At 52.9% G+C, this 15,173-nt stretch overlaps 1 protein-coding gene across 2 annotated transcripts in view; it reads right to left on the bottom strand.

Annotated features, from left to right (window-relative positions):
- Pgbd5 (piggyBac transposable element derived 5) overlaps positions 1-15,173 on the bottom strand; it is a 61,330-nt gene that overhangs the window by 12,051 nt on the left and 34,106 nt on the right. For both annotated transcript variants that reach the window (XM_074056902.1, XM_074056903.1), the window contains 2 exons: positions 4,597-5,024; positions 987-1,121 (listed from right to left, as the gene is read on the bottom strand). In XM_074056902.1, the coding sequence (XP_073913003.1) occupies positions 987-1,121; positions 4,597-5,024 (563 nt within the window). The remainder of the gene's footprint in view (positions 1-986; positions 1,122-4,596; positions 5,025-15,173) is intronic.

The following is a 15,173-nucleotide window of genomic DNA, read 5'->3' as shown; positions in this document are numbered from 1 at the left end:
TGCACACAATACTTTTCTTATTACGTCGAGAACTTCCACCTTTTCACTGCAGGGAAGCGGTGTTCACCTTCTCTTTGGCTTGTCTGAGTTGCTCTGGGGTCGCTGATAAGCAAAAAGAGGGTCACCTGAACCCTGGGCCCTGCAACAGTCCATGTGGTAACTGAGGCAGCAGATACGGTGCAATGTAAAACTTCAGAGTTGGTTATTTTCTGGAAATTTTCACGTAATATTTAGACAGCAGTCAATTGCAGGCAACTGAAACCCGGGAAAGAAACTAAGGGGGCCGGGGGAGACGTGGTACCGCACAACAGACACCACAACGACACTGTTCACACTGCCTGCAGACACACGACTTCGCCTCATGTGGCCTGCACTACACGCCTGCTCTGTGCACCCAGCTGCCCCCCACGGCCCCGTGATGTCACACACACGCCAGCACCACACGTGTCAGTCCACCTGGTGTGTGCCCTGCTCCTGGTCAGCTCAGCTGCCACCTAACTTGCAGTAGGGCACAGCCACCTCCTCTGAAACACACGACTCTGCCATGGGCTTAAAGGACCAGTGACTTGCCTGTGGCCCTGAGCAAGGCTGATGTCACCAGCTGGCTGCCAGTGGCTACAAACTAGACAAGTGACCAGAGGGCTGGAGGGTCAGTGGGGCCTTCTGGGTCAGCCCCAGGTCCACAGGTCCTGAGGCACGGGCTCATGGGTGGCAGGCACCTCTCACACCCAGCATCTGGTGACCCCTCTGACCAACACTGCTGTCCTGGGTCTGCACAATTCACCTGCCTGCTCAGGGGCAGCAGTGGGCAGGGACAGCACAGAGGGATAGGGACAGGCATGGCGGTGACTAGGGCCTCTCCAGGGCCGCTGCCCCACAGCCCCGTGGAGGAAGAGGTAGCCCAGCCTCAGCCAGAGCATTTGGGTGGAGTCCACCATGCAGAGGAAGGTGACCAAGCCAGTTCTCCATCAGTGCCCACAGCTCACCTGGATGATGAAGCCTGTGGCAGAGCACTGCCGGACCCACAGGCTGAATTTCCGCTTTTTCCTCTTTCGTAGCTCACGTTCGGTGCATGTGGCGATGAACACGGGGTCCTCGTCGATCAGGGGTTCATGTAGCACCTGCCGGGGAGGGAAAGGCAGAGGGTCTCACAGAGGGTGCTTGGCTCCCGTCTCTGCCTCCGGCCAGCTGTGTGTGCACCTTGGCCAAGTTTCTTTACTTCTCTGATCTAAGTCTCCTTGTCCACACGGGCAGTGTCAGGGACTGTGCTAGAGTCCCTGGGGGAGCCAGCAGGAAAGCGTGGGCAGTGCTCTTGGCCCACCTGGAAGTTACCATTACTGACATTACCACTAGCCACACAGCTCTCCTGTAGAGTCCCAGACATGTCCAGTAGAGGGCGCCCACTGCCCTTCAAGGAGCTCCTCCTCACCATGGTTCTTTCACTGAGTCAAAATTTACCCATATTTAACTCAAACCCATGGCTTCAACAGCCCTATGAGAAACAGAGGAAAACCAACCACTTTCTTTAGGGTTCCTTCCTTTCTCTGGGGCTGGGGATCCACACCTGCCGAGCACCTGATCTACCCCTGGCCCTTATGCCTCGCTGGTGGTCAAGATGGCTGCCCTGTGACCACAACCTCCTCTTCCCCTGTGGGACACCCACTTCTACCATCACCCCGACGGCCAGGTTGCAACCCAGCCAGGGTCCCCAAGGCAGCTTTAAAACTTATTTTGCCTCTATCAGTTATTTTTTTTTAAGCAATGCTAAAGTTTGAACTCAGATCAGAGCCTAGCACTTGCCAAGCAGACACTCTATCACTTGAGCCGTGCCCCACCCATTTTTGCTTTGGTCATTTTTGGGGGTAGGTTCTCTCTTTAAGCCCAGGGCTAGCCTGACAATCCTCCTATTTAAGCTTCCTATGTAAATAGCTGGAATGAGAGGTACACACCACCATACCAGCTATTTGTTGAGATGGGGTCTTGAGAACTTTTTGCTGGGGCTGGCCTGGAATCCTGATCTTCTACCTCTTGAGTAGCTAGGATTACAGGCATGAGCCACCATGCCCATCCTTCTGTCAACTTCTTGATGATATGGCCTTATGACTTTTGCAATGACAAGATGATAAAGTAAAAAGAAACAGTGAAATGAGCTCCAAGGGGTAGTGAACACTGTTTGTTCATGTTCATTTGGGCAGGTGTTCAGGTACATTTTAGGAACGTCCTACTTCAGGATTAATTATGATGTCAGCACAGCAATAATATGATTCCTGTATGATTCCTAGAACTCTACACGTGTTCTAAACTGGGGATCAGCAGACTGCAGCCTGGCCTGGACCACTACCTATTTCTGTAAATACAGTTTTCCTGGAACATTGCTGCCTATGGCTGCCTTGGGTCTACAGAAGAACTCGGATCAAACAGAGAGCACGTAAAGTCTAAAATACCATCTGACCCCCTACAGGAAAAGTTTCAACAGACCAGCCATCTGGGGACCATGGTAAATAAAATGTGGGCCCTGACTCAGCAGGGCTAGGGGAGCATCCAACATGGGGCATTTGCACGCGGCTTCTGGGTGAGGTCAGAGTGTGGCCTGGCAAGGACACAGGAGAGTGACCTCATCACTGTGGTTGGACAGCGTCTCCCCACTCTTCCAGCTACAGCACCTTCAGTTCCACATTTAAGACACGACAGCCTCGCGCCACTCAGTTTGGGCTGTGCACACTTGCCGCGTCCCTCAGATTTTCACTGTCAGGCTCATGGGGAGGTCAGGCCTGGCCCATCTCTGTTCCAGAGAGTACTGTACTGGGGCCTCCAGCCCCTACATACTCACTGGCTCATGAAACATTCAAAGCCTGTTTGAAACAACTCTAGGCAAGTGTACAAGCTGTACACGGTGTGGACAGAGAGACAAGGACAGCACAGAGGGGCATTTCGCTGCTTGCTCTCCCCCTGCCCAGGCTGGTCACCTGCTCTTGCTTCTTGGCCGCCCAGGAAACACAGCTGCCTTCCTCCAGGGCCAGCAAGAGAACAAGCCTGGCTCTACTCCACTCTCGGCAAATACACCATCAACTACAAACTTCTAATGGCAGGGCAAGCAAGAATCTCTGACCCCTCCACCCTTCCAGTTCCTGTGGTCACTAAGTGATTACAAACGCTACTGCAAAAGCAGCATGCACACTGGGCAAACCCTCCTCGTCCTTTAGAGGGAGCCAGGCAGCAGCCATCCTCAAAGGGAGATCCCCAGTTCCCTCACTGTGGCGCGCAGGTGGCATGAACAGAAGGACAAGATATAACCCCTCCCCGGGGATACGTCTCTGATTCATTGGACTCCAGGTTTGAGGAAATGTAGTATCTCCCATTTCAGACGTGTGTAAATGTCACGCCGTGCACATGCGTGCACACACAGCTGCTTTGATTGCTCGTAGATTCTGGGGTCCTCTGAGGACTTTGCAAACCTTCTCTAAAGGTCACACTTGCCAGAACACAGGGTGTAGGGTGGGGGGGGTCTGTGCGCCTGTGAGGTGTGCACGCAGGTGGGCAGGGTGGAGTCCGGGCACGGAGCCTCACATAGGAACCTGAGAAAACCGGTCCCCACGTCTGATGAGCACCAGAGGAAAAGGACTGTCCCAGCTGGTCTCAAAGGGGCTCTCCACGAAATCCAAATCACAGCTCCCCCTCAAACCTTCCAGAGCCCTGAGTTTTCAGAAGGGAAAAGTGGGGAAACTAGGAACCTTCGAGCTCTGGCTTCCCATCAAGGATTGGAACGAGAACCCTCTTCCTCCTTTGGGAGATGCTTCTCAGATGTGTCTGAGACCATAAATGAGGGAGCCAAGCACAAAGCCCCCAGTCATTTTTGCTTTCAGTTTGTTTTTAGGTAGGGTCACACACTTTTTGCCCAGAACCAGCCTCGGACTGAGTTCCTCCTACCTTCGGCTCCCACATAGCCAGGAGGCACCCACCACCACACCCAACTTGTTTATTGAGATGGGCGTCTAACTATTTTGCCTTGGGCTGGCCTCGAACCATAGTCTTTCCATCTATGCCTGCCATGTAGCTGGGATTACAGTTGTACACCTCCATGCCTGGCCCCCAGCGGAGCCAGTCTGAGGAATATGCTGAGATTCTGTTTCGCCAGTCAGGTGCCACAGCCATGGGCACAAGTGGACATCAGAGGGCAGGGAGAGGTCAAGAGCTGCTGCTCCTGGAACTGGCTGACGACATCAGGAAGGTGTCAGGGAGCTGCACGGGAAGGAGGGACTCTACAGATCCTGGACTATGGACTCTGGGCTCTGCCGTGAGCACCCTCAGTGACCTCAAGAAATGGGGCATCTAATGCATTCCTGTTGCCACCCAAAGGCATCCAGTACTTCTCACCCACCACCAGATGCTGCAGGCCGACAAGAGGATAAGAAAACTACACCAGCCTGTGCAAAACCTCACCTGGAAAGTAAAAGGCAAGTGAAGGAGGGTGGGAAGAGGCACAAGGCCGCACCAGGATGGAGGATTACCAGGGGCGACCTTGAAGTGACCTCGGAGAACAGGCAGGAAGGACAGCCAGGGCAAGGCCACGGGTTCCTCGGGGGCTGCTGGCCTCACCTGGGTTTGGGATGGCCTGAAGGCAGCATCAAAGCCACTCTGCAGGGAGTCGAGGAAGGGCTGGACCTTGTAGAGCCCGTGCGTGGTCTGGCTGGAGCGGAAGGCCACGATGTGGAAGTACTTCAGAATCTTCTCGAAGCGGGCCTGGCTCATGGCGAGCGCCAGGCTGCGGTTGCTGTAGAAGCCACCACTCCAGATGCTGAGGACGGACTCGCAGTGCGAGACGCCGGTGGAGATGACGTAGCCCAGGAAGGCCTTCATCTCGGCCAGCGTGACCTCCGCCCATGAGCTATCGCTGCCAAAGCGCTCCTGGAACTTCCTGGCGTACATGTTGGTCTGCACCACCATGTTCTTGAGGGCGTTGTCTGGGACAAAGAGCTGGAAGAAGTCCACGGCGCTGGCGCTGGGCGGCATTTTTCGGGTTGGACCTGAAACCCACACAGGCCGAATGCTCACTCCTGCAGTCACCACACCTCCATGCAGAAGCTGTGTGTACCCAGACCAGGGCCTTGGCCCAGCAGCTGTGCCTGGCCACCCCTCCTCTCCTATTTCCAGAAGAAGGCCCCCCATGCTCCACCCTCCTGCCCTTCCCTCCCCTGCCACTCCCGTCCACCCACCCTTCCATCCCCTGGTCATGCCCTGGTCCATATGGCCACCCTATCACCACACTCTCCTGTCCCACGGTCCTCCCCATCCCCCACAGCCAGCCCTCCCGTCCCCTTCCTGCCTGGGCTCCTCCCTCACAGCACAGGAGGGGACCCTGCCCTTCTTGGGACCTGTGCAGACCTGAGTTCTGCCAAAACCCAGTCCACCCAGGAAGTACTGATCCAGAGGGAGAGGGGCATGGAAGGAAGGGGGCACAAAAACCCATGACCCAGCTGTGGTTTTCCTGGCTTTCGTTTTGTTGTAAGTTAAGGTGACTGAATCTAAATAAAATGCTTTCAATGTGTGGGGTCTGAAAAACTCCACCCAGGAAAGAGGGATTTTTAAGCATTCATACACATAACTTTAAATTTATCAGCAAATCAGTCTGATGGGGTTTAGACTGTTCACCTGCCGATTTTGACTAAGGTGGCACATACATACACAGGCATGCACGGAAGGTCGATATCCCATGGGGTTACCACCCAACAAACCCTCCACAAATGGAAACTGTTGTAGGCTGACAATGTTCTTAACATCCAGCAACGCCACACAGCATCCCTGAGATCACAGGGACACCAGAAGCTACACTGTCCAGAACCTCGGAGAACATCCCACCACACATCCTAGCCAGGAACAAAACCCAAATTAAAAATTTAAAGGATGTTCTACTGAATACAATACTGCTTTTACAACACCATAAAGCCAAACAATCTTAAGTTGAAGACCTTATTTGTATGTGTGTGTGCATTTTTGTGCACGTGCGTGCGTTTTTGTGCACATGTGCACGTATCTGTGCACACCTGTGTGCATGTACATATTTTAAGAAACACAGTTTGCAACTCTCCTTACGGTAGGTTAGCAGTGTGCAGAGATCTGTAGGAAACAAATTTTGCTTCTTTTGTGTCTGCACAGCAGTTTTCAGTAAAGCTGTGTGTGCTCTTTCAAATTTTAATCATGGCTTACTCGAGCCTTCTTTCACCAGGAATTTAGACTGTCTCTGAAAGCCAAGTCTTCTGTAGCAAAACAAACAGGGAGAACGCAGACAGGACAGCCCAGGTCCTAAGAGGCAGGAGGATCAATTCAGGAAGGTAACACCCCAAATTTATTCCGGCTTACTGTAAGTTACATTCCCCCATCTCGCCTAGCTTGGCTTTCTTTCTGCAGGATGACATGGGATACCAACTTGGGAAGGTTGCTGTGCAGCACCAGTGCCCAGAAGTGCAGGCACCAAAGACTTGGTGGCTTTCCTCAGATGTCATCCACAGACATTCACTGACGCCAGGCTGAGGGCTCTCCAAGGCAAAGTCTAACTCTGCTCATTTTACAGAGGAAGATGGCAAGAGAGTGAGGCGTCATCATGTCCTGCCTCACCGACCATGTTTTGGAAAGACAGCCAGCAGACCTAAATGCAAGGCACGCACCTGACCCTGGACGAGGTCCTGTGTCTGTAGAAGCCACTGGAGCACCACCCCAATGAAAACCACCGAACTTCCCCAAAGCCCGCAGCCTCCTGTGGGAGGAGCCATAAATCACACAGCAGCTCGCTCAACTAGGAAGAACAGTAAGGTTTTAATGGCTGTATCATACTGACTAAACAGAATGGAATTTCCTCTTCCTAAAGTTATATTTAAAGTAATTTCACCTCCCAGGACATTTCTGAACAAATCCGTGCGGCCAACACTGGCCTGGCCAATGGCTTCATGAAGAAACTGGTATGCATCGGGCACTGGTGGCTCACACCTATAATCCCATCTACCTGGGAGGCTGAGACCAGAAGGATGGAGGTTCAAGGCCAGTCGGCAAAAAGCCTGCAAGAACCCCATCTCTAAAAGAACCAGGACTGGAGGTGCGGCTCAAGCAGTAGAGCACCTGTTTTGCAAGTGCAAAGCCCTGAGCTCAAACCCCAGTCTTCCTTAAAAAAAGAAAGTGGGAAGCAGCTGGTACCCCATTGTCTGGTTTGATTCACTGGGACCCTCCAGGCCTCTTTCATTGTCACGAAAGCGTTCATTTGGAACACTGGCTCAGGATAGATACTATGAAGGATGGAGGAGGCTCAGCTCCTGCCTCAGCCTCATTATACTGTGTGTTCATCACCCAGTCCTGGGGTGGGGTGATGTCTGCAGCCACATCCACCCATGGAGGCATCGCCAAGAACTTCACAACATGCCTGAGGGGTGCCACCTGCTGGCAGGAAAGGACACAGCTCAGAGGCAGGACACAGCCCAAGGCCATCTGCAACAGACGAGCATAGGTGGTGGGGCCTCATCCCAAGCAGGTGTATGAGTGTGTCTGCTGCCTGCTGAGGTTACTGGGTGCCCTTCTGGCCCTGTTGGAGCAGCAATGATTGCTGTCCTACTCTTGGGTGGACATGCAACCAGAGCACCTGCTGTCTCCCCTCCTCCAGCACAACCTACCATGTTGCCATGTGTCACGGAAAACATGCAGAAGGAAACCGAAAGGAAAGGAGAGGAGCCTCTGTGTCAAAACAGCAGGGTGGCACAGAGCACGGAGGTGGATGAAGAGGTCCCCTGGTGCCATTGTCTGTCTAGGGGGTTGGGAGTCTGTGCACCAGGCAGAACCGCAGACCTCAGGTCACCACATCAAGACCGTGTCTCCACCACCTGGTTCTGACTCTGGGACCCCACTCCCTCACTGTGCTTCCTAACACATGGTTTCCACCAGGGTTCCCTTCCTCCCCCACATGGAGCCCCTCCCTCTTGAGGCTGTAAGGCAGAGGCTCCATTCAGAAAAATGGTGCAACAGGACACAGAGAGTCCACTGTTCCAAGGACATCTGAGTGTTGTACTGATCCTGGAAAGAGAAACAAGCAGCACTGACATCCTCTCTCCCCAGGAGTGGACTGTGTAACAGGGGAGCAGCACAAATGAGGATTGTTTTTGGCAATCCTGGGGTTTAAACTCAGGGCTTCATGCTCATCGGGCAGGTACTCTACCACTTGAGTCACTCTGCTAGTCACTTTTTGTGTTGGGTATTTTTAAGATAGGGTCTTGCTTTGGTGGGGGCAAGCTGACCTCGAATCTCGATCCTCCTGATTTCTGCCTCACCAGTAGCTAGGATTACAGGTATCATCCACAAGTCTACATTGGTTATTTTTGAGATAGGGTCTCACTTTATGCCTGGACCATGATCCTTTTATTTGTGTTCCTCTGCAAAGCTCAGGATGACAGAAATGCACACCACTGTACCCAGACATTGGTTGAAATGAGGTCTTGGGACCTTTTTGCCCAGAGTGACCTTAAACTTCAATCCTCCCACTCGCCACCTCCTGAGTAGCTGGGTCACAAGCAAGAGCCACAAATGAGGACTCTTGAGGTCTGTGCCCACAAGAGGAGCCCCAAATCCAGACCTTGGGGAAAGCAATATTGGGAGGCTCCTGAGAGGGCCATCTGAGATGGTCATTAAAGGGCGACCTATGAACGGTTGCCAACCCCACTAAGGAGCTGTAGGTTTTTGGGGTAGTAAGAACGTGAAGTGCCCTATTTCAGACACTGTACAGTTTCCCAGTGTATTATGGCAAACACTACACTTCTCATGAGGCATCCAGTCCCCATGTGGCTTCCATGGGACCCAGGGTGCTGTTTGTTGTCAGCTTAGTCCTAGAAGCTACAGTGCCTCAGGTCCTGGCCCACCTGGAAGGAAGAAAGCCCACCTCTCATCCCAGTCCCATCCCCTCACTCTCCTGACCCTTAGTGAGAGCACAGCCCCTGCTGGCCTCTTCTAGACCAGGCCACTTGGTGGCCCTCCTCGCACGGGTCCCCAGTCATGCTTGGTTTTGGTCTGCCTCTGTGGCCTGCTCTCTGGCCCCACCTGAATCATGAAGGCCGAGGTCAAGGCCATGATGGTATCTGTCTTTGGAAACCTGCACTTCTGTGTCCAGCACAGACAGGATGCATAAGAGACAAAGAGGAGGACAAGCAATGCCTTATAGGGGACAAGGGACATCTTTCCTGAGTTCAGTGGAAAGGACTGGGTCTCTGTGTCACTACCTGGTGACAGATGGGTTAGCCCCAGGAACCTGTGCATAGGGAAGCCTGCATGGCTTGTGGGAGTGAGCTGATGACAGATCAGCAGACCTGTCCTCCTAGCAGGCCTATCCTCCTAGCCAGGCAGCTGGCACACCATTCCCATCCCCAAGGACATGTGGGAGGATCAACAAGGACAAGTTGGGGCCTGATACATGTCGGAAAGACCTGCTGAGAATTTAGGACACTTCAGACAACAGGCGGAGGTGGGAGGATGCATGGCCAGCCTGGAGGGCAGCTCTGGGCCTTGCCTTGTTCTAGCTCCTCCTTCCATCCCCTCCCCAACTGGTAAGCCACTGGAGACCACTCCTGGCCCTTCCAGGCCTTCCCTCCCTCCCTTCCTCCCTCCCTCTCTGCTGAATACCAAGCTGCTAGCTATGTGGGCTTGGCATCCCATCACCCCTGCATCCACTGAGTTGAGGAAGAACCTCCAGAGAGCACCTCACACACAGGGAGGGGCTGGTCCTGGTCTTGGGGTGAGGCTGATCTCACCCTCACTCAATGTGTCTTGTGGCCCCAGTGTGGAGCTAGCTGGTGCCCTCTGACACTTCTACCAGTCAAAAAGGGAAGGGTGGCCTTTGTGCTTCCTCAATTGCAGCCATTTAGAGATTCAGCATGCATCTCTACCAGTGTTTTCTGGTAGAAACTGTCAACAGATAAGGATCGATTAGTATTTTAAATTAAGGGCTTAAAATTATGGAATCATTCATCTCTAAGCTAAACCAAACAAGTATGAAAACATAACCAGAATGTCCTGCACTGCCACGAAAATTTCCTCTCATCTGAGACACTGCAAATTACATTCTGTGAAAGGATGAGGCAGAATGTGACCAAGGCTGCCATGCTCAGTGCTGGTGCCATGAGGCCTCGTCTTCAGCAAAATGAACCATTTCCCTTGCATGCTTTTTCTTCCCCATAAGGCTGTTTGTTGTGCAACCTGGCCTGGGGTCCAGGATCCACCATAGACATCAGCTTCTCAGCCACCAGATGCCGCAGACTTCCTTCTGTTTAACCTCCGTCCACAACGCAGCAGCCAGTGACAAATCTGACTGGGCTGGACCAGGGTTCCACAGGGGCAGAGCCCCAGGACTCTTGGTGGCCCTCAGGCTTCCCAGTTAGGCACCCCGAGTGCTATTCAGGCAGCTGGATGGGAAAGCTCACGTCTGACTCACAGGCAGCTGCAAGGAACAGAGGCAGCCCCTCCTGAGTTGTTCTGACCCACACGCTCACCACTACACCTAAGTCAGGTTCTGATGACTGCCGGTCCCCAAATGGTGGCTTCCTGCAAAGGTCAGCTGCTGCAGCTAACCATACAAAACAGAGAATTTGCCAGAAAATCCCAAGGGCAGCTTCAGTTACACTCATACATAGCTACACGACTTCCTTGTTGAGAATGCATAAGACAGATTGTGTCCAGGTGTGTGTGTATGTGCGTGCACGTGTGAATGCACGTGTGTGCACTCTGTGTGAGCGTGTATGTGTGCACATGGCATGTATCCATGTGTTTGTGCCTATGTGTGCACAGATGCATTGTGTGCACACACGTGCATGCATGTATACCGTGCGTGTGTGAACGCATGCACAGTGAACTGCGTGCATGTGTGCGTGTGCACTGTACACATATGTGCATAGTTTGTGCATGTGTACGTGTGTGCACACATGCTAGGTAGTCCATATGCTCAGGCAACAGTTTGTGGCCATAAAGATCAAAACATCCCGCATCAGACATCTGGGCTGAGTTGTTCACGGGACACCTGGGCCACAGGCCAGTTGTCCGCAGTCCCAGACATTGAACCCAAACCTCCACCAGGTGGCCAACGACAAAGAGTGGGCACAGCAACAGGGTGACATGTCACGGAAAGGGAGCGTATTTACTGATGCATACTTCAAGGCACTGACTACACGAGGCTCCTTCACACACAGGAGATGGTCATTCTCACACCTGCTTTCTGTGTGAAGGCCAGCTCTGCAGATGACCTGCTCAAAAGCACTTTTGTGAGTGTGCTGCTGGGCAGAGTTGGCCCTGCCGTCTCTGAGGACACCAAGCAATGGAGGGCAGTCCAGAAGTAAAGACCAGCAGAGTCCTCTCCATGGTGAGCACCGCACTGCCATGTACCTGGGCCACAACCTCTGATCACCACCCACATGTGGGCCTCCTCCCACTGCAGGTCTCACCTCCATCTGCAGAAGTGGCATTCATATTCTAGGTCACGTGAACAGACTAACAACACTTTCACCCGACCAGCCAGATCCAGGTCTTGATGGACACAGCATGACAACAACACAGGAAGGTTGATCAACATGCCCAGCTCAGGGAGGAGCCTCATGTCAGTAACATGAATGAAAGAAGGCCTGCCCAGGAGGTAACGGGGCTGCTCTGGACAGCTGTGCACCCTCCAAGCCTCACTGTGCCACGACAGCCTCAGTCCATGCTGCCCAGGTGGACATTTGTCTCTCCCCTTGACCACGGCCACTCACTGTGCTCTTGACCAAGTTCATGCACTCCGCCCGTGATTAGATCCACCCTCCCTTGACCAAGCCCACTCACTGACGTATTTTGGTTCCCGAATCATAGATTTCACTTTTCCTTAGCAGAAGCTGTAACCTAACACACGAGAAGTGTGTATAAGAGAAAGAGCGGAAGCTACCTGGGGCTGGGATCTGCAGGAGCTGAGCACCGTTCTGTGCTTTCACCATCTATCTGAACTTCCGAGAAGCAGAGTTAACCTGGAAGTCAGCGTTTCCACTGGTGATGTGCCTATCCACCTTCCTTGTTTATAACGCCCTGTTAGGTCTGGGCCGGAGCCCCTGTAGGGTGCCTTAGCAAAGGTGGGCCAAAGAAGCGAGCGGGATGGGGGCTGTGTGCACATGTACACGCAGACAGTCTGCACATGGCTCCAAGACCCTCCATTTAGACCTGTTCCTTTTCTTTAAATAAGCTTAAACATACAGTCACAGGGAATGGTACAGAGAAAACATGCTACAGTTCTGTAACCCTGTCTTATTTGAAAAATAATAGTAGGAGTCCAAAGAATCAAACAAAAAGGAGGTGACCCAGGCCTGTCGTGACCTCTGGGAGGCCTTGCCCACCAGCCAGAGAGAACTAGAGACTCTACAGGGTGGAAGGCCCCAGCCTTTCTTATTCCAAACAAAAAGGTAAAGGTGCCACCCCAAGATGAACCCAGACTGACAAACAAGGACAGACTGAAGACGCCCCTCCCTCCAGGCCAGACCCTGGCTCAAAAAGCAGTTCCTGGTGGCACATGCCTGTGACCCTAGCTACTAGGGAGGCAGAGGGCAGGAGGATGGTGAGTTCGAGGCAGGCCCAGGCAAAAAGGTTGCAAGACCCTAACTCATAACCAAAGACAAAAGGGCTGAGGGCAAAGCCTGAGGTACAGTGCTTACCTGGCGTGCGTGAGGTCCCGTGTCTGATCCCCAGTAACACACACACCTCTGTCAGCAACGTCAAGGCTGTATGTTGACAGTTCCATTAGGATGACAGCAGAGACAATACAGAGAACCACAGGGAATCAATCACACCTGAGAAGTACAGGTGGGGTGGCTGGTCCTCTGTGGTCCCTCCATGACCCCAAGCATGGATTGGCTCCTGACTCCCTGCATCATGGGCCTTGGTTCTGCCTGTGCATGTGCAGAGGGTGGACAGTACCAGGACTCCCTCCCAAATGGACACAACAGTACTTGTCCATCTAATTCTGCTAGGCAAGCTTTCCATTCCCCAGACATACCCGCAAGCAGGGCACCCCTAGTACAGCCCATCACTGCCCCTACAGATCACAGTTGCTGGACAATCACATGGTCCAGGCCTGCTGTCTGCTACCTGGCCCCTTCCCTTCACCATCAGACTGTCTTGCTCTCTGGGTGTCTGTCCACTGGGATGAGGAGGTTGCCATGGAGCTGGGGTCAGGGGCAAAGGAGGGTCCATGGCATGGTATCTGTGGAGCCCATAGCCCCTGGACACCCACCAGAAAAAGCAACTTGAGTTGTTTTCTCCCTGGGTGCTAATTATATCCTCTCATTCACCACCCACCCCCTGCTGAGAGAGAGAGGTGCATGAAAGGCAGTGATGAGGAGGGTGGAGCTGGGATGGAGGAGCTGATTGTGGGATGATAGCGCTGCTGGTGAGCAGTGGATAAAGCAAGGGCCTCACCTCATGGTGAGAGCCAGGCTGACACAGAGAGGGCTGCAGTCAAGGGGGACCAGATGTGCAAAAGCCAAAGCTGGGGGAGCAGGGGTGTTCCTGTCCACATCAAATCCCTGCTGAGTCAAGATGGGGCAGAGCCCGCCCATGACCTCAGGCGGCAGCACCCGCACCTCCAGCACAGGAGCTGTGGGGATTCCAGCCTGCAGTCTCCTGTCCCCTTCTCCCTGGTTCCCCTGTCCTTCTCAGGCTTCAGAGTCCAGCTCCGGAAGTGTTGCCAAGGGAAATGTTTTGTTTGCTTACCAGAAAATATAAATGAATTGTGTTTATTATTTATTTTAACACACAATTTAGCACAGTTTTGTATGTAGGCGGGTGTTCTCTCTGCTTCACAGATGATAACTCAGTTCACTTATTCCTCATGTCAGCCCTATGAGATCTGTACTATTACCCTTATTTATTCGGGGGAAAGGAGGGACAGTCACAGAGAGTTTAAGGGACAATCCAGAGGTTACACACCAGTAAGCAGTGGAACCGAAGTTAACCCCAGACAGTCCAGATCCAGGGGATGTACAGCCCTGACCTCCACAGCTAGGTCCATCCTACTGGAAGATTTTGCTGTTCCCATGCCCTCAGCACCACCCCACAGTCCCAGTACTCAGCTCAAAACTGAGGCGAAAAGCTGGGTGCCCAGCTCACATAAGCCTCATTTGGCCGCCTGCTGGGATCAGGGCCCCCATATTAGCCAGAATGTAGTCCCCAGACACAGCACAAAGCAGGCACTCAATAAACGTGGATGTCCCGTGTGCCATCAGGACCTCTTCTTTCCTTTTGAGTCCACATGGGGCTGGGCACTTGCAGCCCTGTCCAGAGTACGGTCCGTGATTTGTGGTCACCTGGCTAAATCCTCCCCAGTTCACAGATATCCCGACTACAACCTGTTCAGGCAGTGGTCTGTGCATTTTTAAACTGCAATTTAAGCTTCCCAACACAAAGGCTACTCCAACTGCCCCATCTCAGAGCAACGTTACTTTTTTCTAAGCCTTAAATTATGAGTAACAGGATGGAGCTCTTCCAAAGATGAGGCAGTGATGAGACAAAATGTCTTCAGCAAGAGCCAGCTCCAGACCTGGGGCTTCTGCTTGGGACAAAGTCAGCCCCAGAAGTCAGCTGGGGTCAGTGAAGGACAACCAGCTGCAATATGAATTCTAAATAATTAAGAAACCCTATTATCTGAGGAACTGAAGACCCAAAGGTGCCACCCAGCCCCTGCCACAAACACGTCATTGCTTGAAAGAGCCAAGAATGGAAACCCAGAGCAAGCATTCTGCTCCCAATAAACTGTTTGACTTGGATTGTCCTTCAGGCAGGAGGACTGGCCCTTGTGGAAGAGGACTGTCCCTCGTGGTGGACTGTCCCTCAAGAGGGAGGACTGCCCTTCAGGAAGGAGGACTGGCCCTCAGGCAGGAAATCTCCAGGGGCCTCTCAGTTCCACAAATTCCTAACTTGAGAGGTCTGGTGTGTGCAAAGGACACAACCTTAGAGTCAGCAATGTGCCAGGAACACGGCTAGGGACTGCGGTGGGTTAGCACCACAGGCTACAGAAGTTTTACAGAGGAGGAAGGAGGCAAGGGCTTGGACAAACTGCTCCACATCACCCACCAACCAAAGCTGTGACCAGCCACATGAGCCCAGAGAAGGGGACACAGGGGGTGTGCGGCAGAGAGATG

The sequence above is a fragment of the Castor canadensis genome, chromosome 15 (assembly GCF_047511655.1).
Source record: "Castor canadensis chromosome 15, mCasCan1.hap1v2, whole genome shotgun sequence".
Taxonomy (NCBI): domain Eukaryota; kingdom Metazoa; phylum Chordata; class Mammalia; order Rodentia; family Castoridae; genus Castor; species Castor canadensis.
Note: the sequence above shows the minus strand (reverse complement) of the source record. Positions and strands in the feature narration are given on the sequence as shown.